The sequence below is a fragment of the Carcharhinus amblyrhynchos genome, chromosome 9 (assembly GCF_965287045.1).
Source record: "Carcharhinus amblyrhynchos chromosome 9, sCarAmb.v2.hapA, whole genome shotgun sequence".
NCBI lineage: Eukaryota > Metazoa > Chordata > Chondrichthyes > Carcharhiniformes > Carcharhinidae > Carcharhinus > Carcharhinus amblyrhynchos.
The window spans coordinates 21,931,816-21,950,635 of NC_137332.1; the positions used below are offsets into that span (position 1 = coordinate 21,931,816).

Genomic DNA, 18,820 nt, shown 5'->3' on the forward strand with positions numbered 1-18,820 from the left:
GTCCCCAGTCTCCGGTAGGGCTAACCCACCTAACCCAAAGACCCCTGTCGAGTTCAGACTTCCTTCCATAGGGCCAGCTCCAGAGCTGGTTAAAATTATTAGTCAGTGTGAGTTGTTTCTGTGACTATTTCCTGTGCAAATCCCTTCCTGTGCATTGAGATACTATACTGACAAAATGAACCTTTTCCATAGTCAGTGCCAGTCATCACTGCTTTCCTCAATCTGGGAATTTGTCAGCATCATACGTGTACCATACAGGCTGTGCTGCTATTAACAGATATAATCATCATTACATTGATGTACTGTTTAGTTCTTTGTCATTTTGCCAAACACCAACCTTAAACTATGCTGAGAACAGCATGATTGGAATTCTCCGGAACTATCAGCAGTGTAAGGGTTAAGACTATCTATTATAAATTGCAGAATTAGCTGTACAAAAAAAACAGCATTGTTAAAGTTTATTTATTAGTGTCACAAGTAGGCTTACATTAACAGTGCAATGAAGTAGCTGTGAAAATCCCTTTGATACACTACAGCACCTGTTCGGGTACACTGAGGGATAATTTAGCATGGTCAATGCATCTCACCAGCACGTATTTCGGATTGTGGGAGGAAACCGGAGCACCCAGAGGAAACCCATGCAGACATGGGGAGAATGTGCAAACTCCGCACAGGCAGTGGCCCAAGCCGGGAATAGAATCCGGGTTCCTAGCGCTGTGAGGCACCAGCGCTAACCACTGTGCCACCATGATGCCCTTCAAAGGCGGTCTGGGAGTTTTTAATCTTCCTTTTCCCCATCCAACCTTGAAGCAACAGCAAGAATGTTACAGAAGGTGAAGGCTGGAATGGTCCGAGCTGGCCTGCACCTTGGATCCCCCACTCCTGCTCCAAATTCACCATTCTCACTGGCAGCAGTATCGGGGCACAGGAGACCAGAGAATTCTGGCAGCTGTTATGATAATGGCATGAAAAATGATTACGCCCATGTGTTTCATTGAACCTATAATAGCAAGAACATAAGAAACAGGTGCAGCAGAAGACCATAGAGCCCATTGAGACTGCACCAGAATTCAATATCATGGCTGATCTTGGTCTTCGGTTCACCCTTTCTGAGTCTGAGAAACCAAAAATCTCTTTCTCTCAGCCTCAAGTACATTTAGTGTTGGAATCACCCTCTGGGGTTGAGAATTCCAAGGATTCACAACCTTCTGAGTGAACAAAATTCTCCTCATCTCAGTCTTATCCTGAGACAGTAGCCCCCACGCAGGGAAAACAATATCCCAGTATCTACCTTGTCAAGCCCATAAGACCATAAGATATAAGACGTAGGAACAGAATTAGGCCATTCAGCCCATCGAGTCTGTCCTGCCATTCAATCAAGGCCAAAATGATTGTCACCCCATTCAGAAGCTTGATTTTGTTTTAATGAGGTCGCTTCTTATTCCTCTTAACTCTAGAAAACACAGGCCCAATTTACTCAGCTTCTCATCATTGGACAACCCTCTCATCTCAAGGACAATCCAGTGAACCTACGCCGTACCTCCTCAAATGCGAGTATATCCTTTCTTAAATACGGAGACCAAACTTGAATGCAGTATACCAAGTGTGAACTCACCAAAATTACAATTGTAGCAAGACCTCTTCATTCTTGTACTCCAATGCTCCAGCAATAAAGACCAACGTGGCATTTGCCTTTCTATTGATTGCTGTTAGTGTGTGTGCTAATCTTCCGGTGTTCCTTCTTCAAGTACACTGTTCGGGTGAATTCAAAGTAAAGGACACAAAATGGTTACCTGGCACACAAAATGGACTCTGGGGAAGGACATTAAAAGGCACTGACTTTGGGCACAGAGATTTACACGACAAGTTAAACTTGCAGTGTTTAAATCACTGCAGGAAACTGGTCAGACCTTGAGGCACTTCAAAACTTGAGATAAGAGCAGATCCAGAACAATGAGTTTGATCAGCCACTGATGGGGATATAAATGCATAAATGTATATAACAAAACCAGTCATTAATAGAGGACATAACTGCATAAATATATCTATTCTATGTACATTGATGTGTTAACTATCAATATCCGTGCCTGTCTGCTTATAACAATGTGTTAACTGTTGATGTCCGTATCTGTCTATTCATAAGAACATAAGAACATAAGAAATAGGAGCAGGAGTAGGCCATAAGAACATAAGAACATAAGAAATAGGAGCAGGAGTAGGCCATCCAGCCCTTCGAGCCTGCCCCGCCATTCAATAAGATCATGGCTGATCTGTCGCTGCTCAGTTCCACTTTCCCGCCCTCTCCCCATAACCCTTAATCCCCTCTCCTATCAAAAACCCATCAACCCGCGTCTTAAAAATATTTAGCGAGGCAGCCTCCACCACTTCAACGGGCAGAGAATTCCAGAGATTCACCACCCTTTGAGTGAAGAAGTTCCTCCTCAACTCCGTTCTAAACCGCCCCCCTTTTATCTTGAGGCTGTGCCCCCTAGTCCTATTGTCTTCTTTGAGCGGGAAGAGTCTTTCCACCTCTATCCTATCCATCCCATTCATCATCTTATACGTCTCAATGAGATCTCCTCTCATTCTTCTAAACTCTAACGAGTACAAGCCCAGTTTATTCAGCCTCTCCTCATAGCTCAACCCCTTCAACTCCGGTATCAGCCTAGTAAACCTCCTCTGCACTCCCTCCAAGGCCAAAATATCTTTGCGCAGGTGCGGCGCCCAAAAATGCACACAGTACTCCAGTTGCGGCCTCACCAATGCCCTATACAGCTGCAGCTTGTAATGATATGCTAACGGCTAATGTCTGTACTGTCTATTATCTAAAAAGTATAAAAGATGCTCAACAGCCATTGTGTATTTGAGAAGGTGGCTACCAGTACTGCGGAGTGCCAGCACTCCTCCCAAAGCTTTGTCTGAATAAAACTGTTTTGTTGAAGTTCTAAGTCTGACTCCAAAGTGGTGAATTTCCCACAATAACTCTAAAGACTCTCTCAGCATTAACAAGGTTCATGTTATTCAAAAAAAATTCTGCTTTTTTTATTCCTGTGTGGGATTGTGCAGGCCCAACGGGCCAAATGGTCTCCTTCTGCACTGTAAGGATTCTATAATTCTATGATCACCCCTGGCATGATAACTTCAAGCAGCATCTTCATTCCTGCCTGTCAGCTGTGAAAGTTCTGAAGTGGCCTGGTCACTTTAATCTCCATGCCCCCTGGTCACCTGACAGGCTTTTAATTCATTGCAGCACTCCATTCTGCAGCAGAGATTTTGTTTTCTCCCTGTCAGAAGCCGCAGGTGTGAACAGACCCCTTTGAAGTCCCCTGATGAAAAGGAGAGGTCCATTTCACCTCGGGGGTCATTCCATTCTGCACATTTGTACACTCAGCCCCAACATACGCGCACAGCTTTGAGGCTTCCTAGCAAGTTGACTTCTTTGAAGCTATCTCCAATCTAATGGAATCATTTGATCTCTAACAAATTATGGTTGGACTGCCTCTTCTAGCCCTGTCGGACGGCACAGTGGCACAGTGGTTAACACAGCGCCGCGGAACCGGTTTCAATTCCAGCCTCGGGTGGCTCTCTGTGTGGAGTTTGCATGTTCTCCCCGTGTCTGCACGGGTTTCTCCAGGTGCTCTGGTTTCCTCCCACAGTCCAAATATGTGCAGGTTAGGTTGATTGGCTCTGATAAACTGTCCATGAGCATCGGGGGATTACCAGGGCAAATGCATGGTGTTGTGGGGAAAGGGTCTGGGTGGGATTGTTGTCGGTGCAGGCTTGATGGGCTGAATGGCCTCTTTCTGCACTGCCGAGATTCCATGACTTTATGAAATTCAACATACAGTGCCTTGAAAAAATTCCTTTGACTGCTCAATGGATTTCTGCTCCAGCCACCTGTGTTTATTTCCATTTTCCTTTATGTTTAAATGGATCTCAAGTGCCCCATTGACCCTGACCACAATATTGACAGAGTCAGTCTGATTGACAGTCTGGGATTTCTTCGAAACAATTGTGGTTTGCAAAACAGAAAATGAAAAGAGTTTGCTGGTACTCCTTTAGACCCTCAAGGTCCAGTGCACCATGTCCCCACTTATGGGAAGCAACTGTAAAGCCCACCCAGTGCTGTTTCCGCTGGAGGGCCTGATGAATGGTGGGAGGCTGGTCAATTGGCTGTTAAACCCACTAATGACATTCAAATCAATGGCTTTGCATAATTATCAGGTTGCCACTCACTCTGGGCGGGAACTCGACCTAGGCTGACAGGATGGGTCAGGTGAATCCTGAGGCCCTTCATGCCTCTTGGGAATCCTGACTTTTGGCTGTTACTTCATTTACTGGAGCACCAGTATTGCTGCTGTCCAGCTATCTGAGGAGGTCAGAGAATCACCCTGTATATAGTCCTAAACAGCAAATTTCACATTGTCTCTCAGCCATCCCCTCTCTAGTGAACACATGGACAAATGACATCATTGTTCTTCGTCATCCAAACCTAATACCACGACCTACTCCTCAATCATTCTGCTTCTAGCTTTCCTATATCTGCTCAAGAAAGAGGTGCTGAGGTTTTGCCCACTGGGACTGGGAACAGGTGGCCTAATAGATAGCTTCAAAAATGACAATAAGAGCGTACAATTTTAAAGCGGGTACAGGACTAGGACTATGGACGGCATGGTGGCACAGTGGTTAGCACTGCTGCCTCAAAGCGCCAGAGATCCGAGTTCAATTCCAGCCTCAGATCACTGCCTGTGTGAAGTTTGCACATTCTCCCTGTGTCTGCATGGGCTTCCTCTGAGTGCTCTGGTTTTCTCCCACTGTCCAAAGATGTGCAAGTTAGGTTGATTGGCCATGCTAAATTCACCCTAATGTCAGGGGGATTAGAAGGCTAAATGTGTGGGGTTATGGTAATGGAGCCTGGGTGGGATTGTGGTCAGAGCAGACTCGATGGGCTGAATGGCCTCCTTCTGCACTGTAGGAATTCTATGATTCTATGGCTAGAAAGACCTGATGTAATGTACACAAATCACTAAAGGTGGCAGGGCAGGATGAAAAAGTGATTAGTAAAGCATACTGCGTCCTGGGCTTATAGATAGCAGCATGGAGTACAAAAGCAAGGAAGTTGTGATAAGTTTGTGTAAAGCACTGGCTTGGCTTCAGCTGGAGTATTGTATCCAGTTCTTTAAGAAGGATGTGAAGTCATTCGAAAGACTGTAGTAAAGATTCATGAGAATGTTTCCAGGGATGAGGAACTGCAGTTTTGTGAATTGACTGGAGAAGCTGGCTACGTTCATAGAAATAATAGAAATCCTACAGCGCAGAAAGAGGCCATTCAGCCCATCGAGTCTGCACCGACAACAATCCTACACAGGCCCTATCCCCGCAACTCCTTGCATTTGCCCTGCTAATCCCTCTAACGTACACATCCCAGACCACTAAAGGTCAATTTAACATTAGGCCAATCAACCTAACCTGCACATCTTCGGAATGTGGGAGGAAACTGGAGCACCCAGAGGAAACACAGGCAGACATAGGGAGAATGTGTAAACTCCACATGGACATGACCCAGGCCGAGAATCAAACCCAGGTCCCTGGAGTTGTAAGGCAGCAGGCTAACCACTGTGCTACCATGCCGCCTTAGAGAAGAAAAGGTTAAGATGAGCTTTAATTGAGACATTCACAATCATGTGGGGTCTGTACAAGTTAATAGAGAGAAACTGTTCCCATTGGCAGAAAGATCAAGAACCAAAAGGGCACAAAAATAAAATGATTGGCAAAAGAAGCAAAAGCAAGATGAGGAAAAGCTTTTTCTTTACATGGTGAGTTGTTAGGGTCTGGAACGCACTGCCTTAGAGATGGTGCGAGTAAATTTAAAAGAGAATTGGACAATTATTTGAACAGAAAAATTTGCAGGGCTATGGGTAAAAAGCAGGGGAGTGGGACAAGGGGAGAAGTTCTTGTAGAGAGCTGGCACAGACACAGTGGGCCGAATGGCCTCCTTTTGAGCTGTAACCATTCAGTGATTTGATGATTCAAGCTTATGCGAGAGTTGTGGTAGAGGTAACTAGGTTCTACATTGCTGCCACTAGCAACGGTTGGGCAAGTATTTAAAATAATCATAAAAACAGTTAAAGAGAAAATTAGAAATAAAACCTTTACAGCGAGGAATGTGAATATATTGTCAACACAGAGTCATTATATTTTAAAAGGCAGCAAGGTGGCACAGTGGTTAGCACTACTGCCTCACGACACCAGGGAGCCAAGTTCAATTCTCGGCTTGGATCACTGTCTATGAGGAGTTTGCACGTTCTCCTTGTGTCTGCGTGGGTTTCCTTTGGGTCCTCCAGTTTCCTCTCACAGTCCAAAGATGTGCGGGTTAGGTTTATTAGCCATGCTAAATTGAACCTTAGTGTCAGGGGTTAGTGCAGTAAGTAAGGAGGGTTATGGGGATAGGGCCTCGGTGGGATTGTGGTCGGTGCAGACTTGATGGGCTGAATGGCCTCCTTTTGAACTGTTGGGATTGTTTGGATAAGGTAGCAATTGGGAGACTGAGGTTGAATTGAAAGTCACCACAATCCCCAAAAACCATAAGCTGTTCTCCCTTTTTGAGAGAGAGCTGACTCGTGATTTAACCTGAAGCTCACCACACATCAGATGAGGGGCATGGTTGAGAACATGTGACCTTCATGGATAACCTCAGCTGCTACAGGAATTAAACACATGTTGTTGGCATCAACTCCGCATCACCAACCAGCTGCCCAGGCAGCTGAGCTAAAGCAGACTGGGATTGAGGTTTATGCAAAGAAAAACTCAGCCACAGGCTTGATGGTCTGTTTCTGTGCTGATTGTCCGTGCAATGAGTCACAAGCTGAATATCCAATTAAGAATGGGAATGAAGAGCAAAAGATAAATATTGGTAGTGATAAGCAAATAAATCATTGAACATTCCAGGTCCTGCTGCGGTTGGAACCAGGAAAATATCATCTGTTGGAAGCCATATGCAAACAGTAAACACTGGAGATGAGTGAATATTCTAAGCCTTGGGATTGCCTCACCAGGGAGGAGTTTCCAGAGATTGTTGCATGAAAAGACATTGAGAAGATAGATTCCACATGAAGTGTAGCAAGAGCTATTGAATAGGCACAGCATCCTGCAATGAATCCCATCAATTGGTAGTGAGGTAGATCTTTACAAGTGAGTGTAAACTTCAAACTCAGCAGTTTTGGTGTATCGGGCAGCAGGCATGTCAGGCATGCTCATTTTGTACCCCTGTGTGGGACATTGAAAGTCGACCCTAGTGCAGCACAATTTTTGTTTGTCCTAAGGACCCCAGGCACCCTGGACATTCTCTCTTCCATCTTCTTCCGTCAGGAAAAAGACATAAAAGTCTGAGGTCATGTACCAACTGACTCAAGAACAGCTTCTTCCCTGCTGCTGTCAGACTTTTGAATTGATCTATCTTGCAATAAGCTGATCTTTCTCTACACCCTAGTTATGACTGTAACACCACATTCTGCATTCTCTCTTTTCCTTCTGTATGAATGGTATGTTTTGCGTGCAAGAAACAATACTTTTCACTGTATGCTAATACATGTGACAACAATAAATCAAATCAAATTAAATTATATCACTTCGTGTCAGGGGACTCGTAGGGTAAATGCTTGGGGATGGAGCCTGGGTGGGATTGTGATTGCTGCAGACTCAATGGGCCAAATATTCTGCACTGAAGAGATTCTATGATTTCTATGATTTAGCTCAACATTCCTTTAATTGTTGTCAGGTATATAACAGACAAAAACAGAAAATGCTGGAAAATCTCAGCAAGCCTGTGAAGAGAGAAATCTTGGGTCTCTACTTGGGTCTGTACTTGGGTCCTTCTTGGGCCTGCACTCGTTGGAGTTTAGAAGGATGAGGGGGGATCTTCTCGAGATATATAAGATAATGAAGAGGATGGATAGGGTAGAGGTAGAGAGATTCTTCCCGCTCAGAAAGGACAGCAGGACTAGAGGGCACAACCTCAAGATAAGGGGGGGGGGCAGTTTAGAATAGAGTTGAGGAGGAATTTCTTCACTCAAAGGGTGGTGAATCTCTGGAATTCTCTGCCCATTGAAGTGGTGGAGGCTACCTCGCTAAATATATTTAAGTCACGGGTAGATAGGTTTTTGACAGACAAGGGAATTAAGGGTTATGGGGAGAAAGCGGGAAAGTGGAACTGATCCACTTGAGATCAGCCATGATCTTATTGGATGGCGGGGCAGGCTCGAAGGGCTAGATGGCCTACTCCTGCTCCTATTTCTTATGTTCTTATGAGAGAATAGAGCCAATGGCTAGAACCTTTCCACTGTTCACACTAATGGGATTTTCCCAACCCGCCGCAGTGAACGGAGATTTGGCTGGCCACCAAATTCCCTGACCTGGCTGCAGCGGGGGCATGGCATGACCAGCCGCTAAGATCACACCCAATGTTTCCCACAGAATCCCTACAGTGCAGAAGGAGACCATTCAGCCCATCGAGTCTGCACTGACCACAATCCCACCCAGGTCCTATTCTGTTAATCCCACATATTTACCCTGCCAATCCCCTGAGACTAGGGTCAATTTATCACCCAGACTTCAAACGATGGGCGGAACTCTCCCGATTCCACCTGCCACAGGAATTTGTAGCAGGCTGGACAGGACCATGCAGAGGTCCGTTGACCTTGAACAGGATTTTCCAGTCTTGGGGTGAGCGTGACTGGAAAATCCCCGCCAGTCGCCTCCATTCTCTCCCCAGACACTGTGGGACCTGCTGAGATTTCCCAGCATATTTCTGTTTCAGATTCCAGCATGTGCAGTATTTGGCTTTTGATGTAAGAGACCATTCTTCGTTGTTATTAATAGACCAATAATTCTGGTTGAGGTGAGGTGGTGTCAATGATTTGGGAAAACTTGTCTTATTTTAGTTGGAACAATGACTCAGGGACGGGATGATATCCTGGAAAAAGGGTAGTGGGGGAGGACGGGGGGGGGGAGGCGTAAGGGTCCCGGGATGGCTGTTATTTTAATAATGTTCCGGTCCGGGAATGATGTGGGAAATGAGTGTCTGTGATCGCTGGTGCAATTCGCTGTGAGTCACTCTGCTCCACAGAGTGACGCTTTTCCTCTCCGCTTTTCCCACTGCAGAAACTGGGGCGAGAGAAGGAGAAAGGAAAGCTTCCCAACTTCGGAGAAGATGGAGATTGCTCTTAGTCCCAAAGAAATCTGCTCGAAAGGGATCTTTCCAATTCAGTGAAGGGATTGCCTCCAAACCAGGGAGAGTGAAGATTCGTCCAGAGTTTTGCCGCAAGTGTGGGGGATTTTATAACGCCAGCCGTTCCCAAACCTTTTGGATTTTTTATCTCGCAATATTTTATGACAGAAAGAATGATTTTGTTCTGGCTGTGTTGGCTGGTGCTCCCTTTTCACAAAACAGGTAAGAGACTTCCCAAATCACTTATTGGAAAAAAACGTCCAGTTTATTTCTCGTCTTCAGTTCTTCACTTTTTTTTAGCCTTATTTTTAAAACAGATTTTGTATTATTATGATTTTGTTTTTAAAACGTATAATCCCTTTCCCTCCCAATTTGCTCCCAGACAAAAGGTGCCGGGGAGAATCCAATGTCAGAGATTAAACTATTCCAACAGGTTCTTGTTTCGAGCTCCCACTCACCACTCTATGGATCACCCAGAAAGGTTACAGTTACAGAAAAGTGAAGCCGCATGGTGCAAGGCAGATCTTATCCATGAGTATTCCTTCTGGGGCAGAAGAAAATGGGCAGAATATGGGAGTTTCTCCTCACTCCCCTCCCCACCCCCCCCAAAAAAAACATTAGATTTGCAATGAAAAGATTTGTTTTTAGGCTGCAATTCTTTGTTTAAGAGTGAGTCCTGACAGAGCAAAACTCCCCCTATCGGAAAAAGCCTTCATACTCCAGCCTCACTGGCACATGTACAATAAGATGCCATTGCGTGTGAACATTGTTTTTACTCTGAGCATTCCCTCCACCCCCGCCACCCAATTCTTTCATGGGATGTAGGCGTCGCTAGCAAGGGACTCCAGATAGAGCGCTCAAGGGCCAAACACATCACTGTGAATAAAGGCAAATTACTGCGGGTGCGGGATTCTGAAACAAAAACAGAAAATGTTGGAAAGTTGAATGGCCTTTTTCTGCACTGCAGGAATTATATGATTCCAAGTCTAACATCATCTTGTGGAGAGGGAACAGAGTTAACGTTTCAATTCTGGTTGGTGGATTGGCCATGCTTAATTGCTCCTTAGTGTTAGGGGGACTAGCCAAGGTAGATGCATGGGGATAGGACCTGGATGGTCGGTGCAGACTCGATGGGCTGAATGGCCTCCTTTTGCACTGTAGGATTCTATGGTTGCCTCTTAGTGAGAGCTCTGTGGATCTGGAGTTACATGTAGACCAGACAGTGGTGATAGATTTCCTTTTCCCAAAGGCCATTAATGAACCAGATTAACAACAGTCGATGGAGACCTTTGTGGCCACCATTACTGGGCTAGCTTTCAATTTCATAGAATCATAGCATCCCTACAGTCCAGAAGGAGGCCATTTAGCCTGCACTGACAACAATCCCACCCAGGCCCTATCCCCATAACCCCACATATTTAGCCTGCCAATTCCGCCTGACACTTAGCATAGCCAATCAACCTAACCCGCACATCTTTGGACTGTGGAAGGAAACCACAGCACCCAGAGGAAACCCACGCAGACACAGCGAGAACATTAAAATTCCACACAATCACCCAAAGCTGGAATTGAACCCAGGTCCTTGGTGCTGTGAGGCAGCAGTGCTAACCACCATGCTGCCCCAATCTGAACCCAGATCCCAGAGAATGAGCCTGGGCCTTTGGATTACTAGTCCAGTAACATTATGGCCCATCTGTCATCCCCGCCTGCCATATTTGCCCTTTGTGCATACTGATTCAATGAAGCAAGACCAATGCCAATGTTTGTTGTGTAGCATGGAGACTCTTTTAATCAGCAACTTGATTTGGGCAACAGATGCCACTTTGCTGTAAATCTGGCCAAAGATTCTTCTGGAAAAAAGAAATGAGGAAACAGCCACAAATTCAGAAATAGTTCATTTGAATTTGAATTCAGAAGGGAACACACAGGAAAATTCCAGAGTTAGGGAGAGTGAGGCAGTTCACCGACAAGGTTAATCCTTAAATCAGAGAGAAAAAAAGATTTGCATTTATAAAGCACCTTACATGACCCCAAGAGATGGCAAAGTTCTTGAGGTGTATTTACTGACATAATGGAGGAAATGTAGGAGCCAATTTGCACACAGCAAGCTCCCACAAGCAGCACGACCAAATGACTTATTTTTGATGATGTTGACAACACCCTTACTCTTCTTCAAAAGATTGCTCTGGGATCTTTTATGGCCCCCTTAGAAAGCAGAGAAGGTCTCAGTTTAGTGTCTCAACTGAAAGGCAGTTCCCCCAACAGTCTTTACTACTGCACTGAACTGTTTTCTTTAATCATTAATGGGGTCTGGGTGTCGCTGACTGAACCAGCATTTATTGCCTATCCTTAAGGCCATTTAAGAGTCAACCATGTTACTGTGAACCTGGGGTCACATATAGGCCAGACTGGCTAAGGACAGCAGATTTCCTTCCCTGAAGGATATTAGTGAACCAGATGGGTTTTTACGACAATCGACAATGGTTTTATGGCCAGCCATTAGACTTTTAATTCCAGATTTTTATTCAATTCAAATATCACCATCTGCCATGATGGGATTTGAACCCAGGTTCCCAGATCATTTATCTGAGTCTCTGGATTACTAGCGTAGTAACAATACCACTATACCACCTCCTCCCCTGTCACACCAGATATTTGTACTCAAGCACCTAGAATGGGACTTTGAACCTACAGAGTTGAAATTGCTACTAGCTAAGCATTGGCTCACACGAAAGGATTATATCCAAGTTTTTAAAAATTCAATGTTGAGGTTAGTATGGATTGGGAGTTGTTATGGGAAGGTCCTACATTAAGAAGCAATAGAATTTATGGTAAAAAAGAGCACTAACCCAGAGTTTTAGTATTGCTACCATACACAAGTGAAAAAATAGCTTTGCGAGCTCTTATGAAGTGCCCCAGGGGTCGGTGCTGGGGCCTCAGCTATTTACCATTTATATAGATGATCTGGAGGAGGGAACCGAGTGTAGGGTGTCGAAATTTGCTGATGACACCAAAATTGGTGGAAAGGCAAATTGTGCGGAGGGTGGGGAGAGTCTACAGAAGGATCTAGATAGGCTGGGCGAATGGGCCAGGAAATGGCAAATGGAATTTAATGTTGGCAAGTGCGAGGTGGTCCACTTTGGTAGGAATAATGGTAGGAAGGATTATTACTTACGTGGAGAAAAACTGCAGCAGGCGACGGTGCAGAGGGACCTCGGGGTCCTTGTGCATGAGTTGCAAAAACCCAGCTTGCAGGTGCAGCAGGTGGTCAGGAAGGCGAATGGGATGCTAGCCTTCATCGCGAGGGGGATTGAATATAAAAGTAGGGAGGTCTTGCTGCAGCTGTATAGAACATAAGAACATAAGAAATAGGAGCAGGAGTAGGCCATCTGGCCCTTCGAGCCTGCCCCGCCATTCAATAAGATCATGGCTGATCTGTCGTGGCTCAGTTCCACCTTCCGGCCCTCTCCCCATAACCCTTAATCCCCTCTCTTATCAAAAACCCATCAACCCGCTTCTTGAAAATATTTAGCGAGGCAGCCTCCACCACTTCAACGGGCAGAGAATTCCAGAGATTCACCACCCTTTGAGTGAAGAAGTTCCTCCTCAACTCCGTTCTAAAACGCCCCCCCTTTATCTTGAGGCTGTGCCCCCTAGTCCTACCGTCTTTTTTGAGCGGGAAGAGTCTCTCCACCTCTATCCTATCCATCCCATTCATCATCTTATACGTCTCAATGAGATCTCCCCTCATTCTTCTAAACTCCAACGAGTACAAGCCTAGTTTATTCAGCCTCTCCTCATAGCTCAACCCCCTCAACTCCGGTATCAGCCTAGTAAACCTCCTCTGCACTCCCTCCAAGGCCAAAATATCTTTGCGCAGGTGCGGCGCCCAAAACTGCACACAGTACTCCAGCTGCGGCCTCATCAATGCCCTATACAGCTGCAGCAAGACCTCCCTACTTTTATATTCAATCCCCTTCGCTATGAAGGCCAGCATCCCATTCACCTTCCTGACCACCTGCTGCACCTGCAAGCTGGGTTTTTGCGACTCACGCACAAGGACCCCGAGGTCCCTCTGCACTGTCGCCTGCTGCAGTTTTTCGCCACGTAAGTAATAGGGCATTGGTGAGGCCGCAGCTGGAGTACTGTGTGCAGTTTTGGGCGCCGTACTTACGCAAGGATATTTTGGCCTTGGAGGGAGTGCAGAGGAGGTTTACTAGGCTGATGCCGGAGTTGAGGAGGTTGAGCTATGAGGAGAGGCTGAATAAATTAGGCTTGTACTCGTTAGAGTTTAGAAGAATGAGGGGAGATCTCATTGAGACGTATAAGATGATGAATGGAATGGATAGGATAGAGGTGGAGAGACTCTTCCCACTCAGAAAGGATAGTAGGACTAGGGGGCACAGCCTCAAGATAAAGGGGGGGGCGGTTTAGAACAGAGTTGAGGAGGAACTTTTTCACTCAAAGGGTGGTGAATCTCTGGAATTCTCTGCCCGTTGAAGTGGTGGAGGCTACCTCGCTAAATATTTTTAAGACGCGGGTTGATGGGTTTTTGATAAGAGAGGGGATTAAGGGTTATGGGGAGAGGGCGGGAATGTGGAACTGAGCCACGACAGATCAGCCATGATCTTATTGAATGGCGGGGCAGGCTCGAAGGGCTAGTTGGCCTACTCCTGCTCCTATTTCTTATGTTCTTATGTTCTTATGTCACCCAGACTCGAAACGTTGGCTCCACTCTCTCTCCACAAATACTGTCAGGCATGTTGAGATTTTCTAGCCTTTTCTGTTTTATTTCAGATTCCAGCATCTGCAGTAATTTGCTTTTACCGTGAATACTGTGTCCTGTTTAAAAAGCAGTATCAAATGTTGATGTTTTAGGAAGTGACAGGATTATGGAAGCACAAGGTTCATTTGTTAGGCGATTTTCGATTTATGAGCACCCCCTCCCCGCATTCTGTTGCTGTTGCCTGTAAGACCCATAACTTCCCCACTGAGTTCACCTGGACTGGGACATGAACACAGAAAGTCCTGAGACTTTGTAAATTAAGTGAGCTTTCAAAATGTTTCCTTCCACTCTTTTCACACTCAAGCCACACTGTAATTATACTGTGTGGCGCATGAATTCTGTCCAGCTCTCAGTGGCAAATTGGAGCCCGCACTCTCCGTCTGCAGGGATGGCGGCGTGTGCTGGAAATCTGGAAGGCCAATTCGCAGTGGCGAATTTCCGAATTCCAATCTTCCGATCTTCCAGCCCCCTCACTGGTGCGAAACATGCCATGGGACGCCAGGAAGCTCTTTTTAACATGTCATTAACAAGCACTATCTCTGAGACATGCCAGTGCCATTTACAACAGGTTTGCCTGGACGTAAACCTGTCGTGAAGATGTGGGTGCCATCTCTGATAGTGGAAGGGGAGGGAAGTGGACAGTGATTAGGGGGAATGGGCTAGTAATTGGGGAAAGGGGGGAGAAAAATACCAACTCTGATCGGGAGGGGAGAGGGGAACCTCTAAGACCTCTGTGATGAACTGGAGCGGGGAGGGGGAGGGAGGCTTATTCCTGTTATACCTTCTTGTGCTCTTTATACACGGCACCCCAATCTCAGTAGCATCAGGTTTTGCCATCATGCTTGGCCCCTGCCCCCTTGCTTGACGGTGTGAAACATGCCTCCTTGATTTTTTAGACAAAGCATGGAGAAATCTGGAGAGAAAAGTGGTATGTTTCTCTTGAACGAAACACATGAGTTTTCTCACTAGAAACAACACTGCCATTTTTTGCTAAAACTCCACCCCCCCCCATTTCCTTCCATTTCACCCATTCACACTGGAGGCCGTTGTTTTGTTTAGATGATAGCCAGGTTTCAAACCATAATTCAAGGATTTAAGCACCATAAAATATAATTTATTATTCATCTTGAATCCAGTTGTGTTATAATTAAACTCAGATTGTCCTGATTCTGACTGCTAGGTTTATTCACAAAAAATTGTTTGTACAAGTTACTGGCGCAAATGCATTCTTAAGTACCTCTACGTGAATGTGTGTAGTTACGTCTTGAATCAAGCATATGTCTGTCTCCTTCTCGAGTATCACTTCAATGGCGATTCTCCCATCCTGCTCTGCTAAACAATTAGCGCAGCGGGCAGGGAGATTCCAGTGGCACCCGATCCCGCAGGATCCGCACTCGGCGTCCTGGCATCTCCCAGTGCCAGATTTCTGGCGGCATCACATCCACATCGGAAATCAGCAGGAAGGTGCATAAATTATGGTAATACATATCACCGTATAGATTAACTATGATTAGTGGCCCTGGACTCAAGTCTCCAGGCTCATTAGCATCTCCTCCCCTGCCAGTGTGATCCACTCCAGCGGGGTTAAAAGCAGCTCTCCACTTTCAGGGAGTTGGCAGCCTGACCCTGTTGGAGTAAAGGGGAGGGAATCAGGACCCGCCAGAGAGTCGGACAGCAGGGAGAAAGTGCTTCATGGGCATTGGCACCTTGGTAATGCCAACCTGTGCCCTGGCACTGCCCAAGGGGCAAAGTGCCTCTGTCCAGAGGGTACTGTAGCACTGCCCATTGGGCATGGGGCATGCCTAGACGGGCAGGGCCTGATGGGATCAGGGCCTGGTGGGTCAATTGGTGGGGGTGGGGGCTCCTGCTGCCACTCTGCATATGGATCGGTGGGAGAAGGAAGGAGGCCAGTGTTCCGGGAAGGCCATTGGGATTGGGAGTGGGGTCAGCCTGCCTGGGAGGGGGGTTGGGACTCCAAGGGGGGAGACGGGGCTGCATGGGGGGAGGGTTGGGATTTGAGCGGGGTGGAGGTTAGTTGGGGCTGCTGGTTGAGGCGGGATCAGGGAGGGCAACAGGTCAGGGCTGTGGACAGGTCGCGTGGCTGGGCTTGTTCGGGGCCCAGCGGACAAGCCATGGGGTCTTGGAGGGCAGCATTACAGGGGCCACAGGACTGGCCAGCAATTGAGCAGGGCAGTTCAGGGTCACCACACATACGCCATTCTGACTAATCGCGCATGTGGCCCACTCAGCAATGTGCTTCCAGCTTCCTGAATGGGAATAGGCCCCGTCCACTGATACCTGGAGTGAATCATGCTGGTGCCCTCTGTAGCGAACAGAGTGTCGGAGATTCATTTTGAAACTCCCACTGGAAAAAAACCAGCAGGATTTATTCCAATTTTCACACAAATTCAACAGAGAATTGTTTTGGGAGAATTCCAGGTGTTGTTGAAGATGCAAAATAATCTTAATAAAGGAAAGAAAGCTTGCCTGTTTTACGTGGAATTTTGCTCATCTAAAATCATAAATTCACAATTGATTTCAGCGTTAACAAGTAAATTTGTCCAGTTATACTACTTCCTCGTGTGGAATATTGGCACCATGGCCATTCAACTAGACCAAGAGAATATATGTCACCTTTACAGCTAATTATCACAACTGATGTTTCATTTAAAGTGGCAAGGTTTATATTGGTACCAACTCTCTCAAATCAGGAGTTCTCCATAGGCAACTATGCTAACATCTGACCCTGCAAAACCTATAATAAGCAAAAAACACTGTGGGTGCTGCAATCTGAAACAAGGACAGAAAATGCTGTCTGGCAGCATCTGTACTCAATGAAAAGATGAAGGGCAGGTAGGAGACCAGAGGGTGGGGTCCAGGTTGAGGGAGAATGCTGGAGGAGGGTGAATTATCAGCACTGAAGAGGGCAGCCATGACAACATGGCAGGTACCTATAGTAACACCTGAATTAACCTGCTCTGCACTAATAAGGCATCCTCCAACTGATCAGATTTAAAAAATGGGATCCTGACTGGAGATGAGCTGCCTGGCATACACATTCCACACAGTCACTACATCTCAACACACGAGCACATGTAACAATCAATATGTTAGGAACCACAGCCATGGAAACAATTAAACACAGCAAATTGTTGTGATCTGGAATACACTGCCTGAAAGGGTAGTGGAAGCAAATCAATGAGAGAACTGGATAAGTACTGGCAGAACACTTAAGAGTATTGATAGGCAAAGGGATTTGGCTGTACAAGTATACAAGACACTGAAAGTGGCAATGCAGGTGGAGAAGGTCGTCAAGAAGGCATATGGCACGCCTGCCTTCATCGACCGGGGTATTGAGTTTAAAAATTGGCAAGCCATGTTGCAGCTTTATAGATCCTTAGTTAGGCTGCATTTAGAATATAGTGCTCAATTCTGGTTGCCACACTACCAGAAGGATGTGGAGGCTTTGGAGAGGGTACAGATAAGATTTACCAGGATATTGCCTGGTATGGAGGGCATTGTCTATGAGGAGAGGTTAGAGAAACTTGGTTTGTTCTCACTGGAGCGATAGAGGTTGAGGGGAGACCTGATAGAACTCTACAAGATTACGAGAGGCATGGACAGAGTGGATAGTCAGAAGCTTTTTCCCAGGTGGAAGAGTCAATTATTAGGGGGCATAGGTTTAAGGTGCGAGGGGCAAGGTTTAAAGGAGATGTATGAGGCAGATTTTTTACACAGAGAGTAGTGGGTGCCTGGCACTCGTTGCCGGGGGAGGTAGTGGAAGCTGAAACGGTAGTGACTTGACAAGTACATGAATAGAAGGATATGGTCCCCGGAAGGGTAGGGGGTTTTAGTTAAGTCAGGCAGCATTGCCGGTGCAGGCTTGGAGGGCTGAAGGGCCTGTTCTTGTGCTGTAATTTTCTTTGTTCTTTGTTCTTTGTACTTAAAGGAAAGTAAGTTTTGGGACTATGTACAGGCCTGCTCAGAGGTCCAGAGAGGCTCAGGCCACTAGGGGCTCTTGAGGGCCCCGAGCCACAATAAAAAAAAGACGGTTCATGTGAAAATAGGGCACCAAAAAAAGTGAGACTGACTTGATTTTTTTATTGAACAAATACTTTTTCAGCTTTTTTCTGCGCAAAGAAACTAATTATTGAGGAAAAAGTTAGCTGTTGTGCAATGTCACAGTTTATATGAAGCGTGGTAAGCCATTCAAACACTCATTGAACAGTGATAGTTCTTTACCAGCTTCAACACATTGAAAGTATGTTCACCTGAAGCCACTGATGCAGGGAAATGGACAAAATTTCGCAATGCAATTGTGATATTAGGAAACACCCCAGAGTTTAAACTCTGCCGCACAGAGAGTCCAAGTTGGAGTATCTCTTGGAGTAATTCCTTTGGCTTGCAATCCAGAGAAGAGCGTTTTCATTCTTTATGTTGAGAAACTAACCATTATAAAGAGTCACTGTGAACAAAAGTATGACAACTTCAACCACATGCTCGCATTGCTGCCTTACCGTATGCACATGCTTACACCCTCCGTCACACACCAAGAGGACAGATTGTGCAGATGCTGCCTAATTACAATGCAGAACAGCAAAACTTACTTTCTTTTCCTATATTACTTCCTTATGCACATAAAAACAAATTGTGAAACTTATCAAATGCCGGAAAATTGACGACTGTCTAAATCTGAGGCCCACATTGAGCTTGAGGTCCTGGCCAATTGGCTCTCCCTCCCTGCAGATTGGCCCTGACAATGGGGAAAAGGGAGAGGAATGGGACTAATTGGATAGTTCTATCAAAGA

The 18,820-nt window shown here is 45.9% G+C and overlaps 1 protein-coding gene across 2 annotated transcripts in view; it reads left to right on the forward strand.

Annotated features, from left to right (window-relative positions):
* The first annotated feature begins 9,183 nt into the window (after nucleotides 1-9,183).
* tie1 (tyrosine kinase with immunoglobulin-like and EGF-like domains 1) overlaps nucleotides 9,184-18,820 on the forward strand; it is a 98,547-nt gene continuing 88,910 nt past the window's right edge. For both annotated transcript variants that reach the window (XM_080195302.1, XM_080195303.1), the window contains exon 1: nucleotides 9,184-9,448. In XM_080195302.1, the coding sequence (XP_080051428.1) occupies nucleotides 9,388-9,448 (61 nt within the window). In that variant the 5' untranslated portion in view covers nucleotides 9,184-9,387. The remainder of the gene's footprint in view (nucleotides 9,449-18,820) is intronic.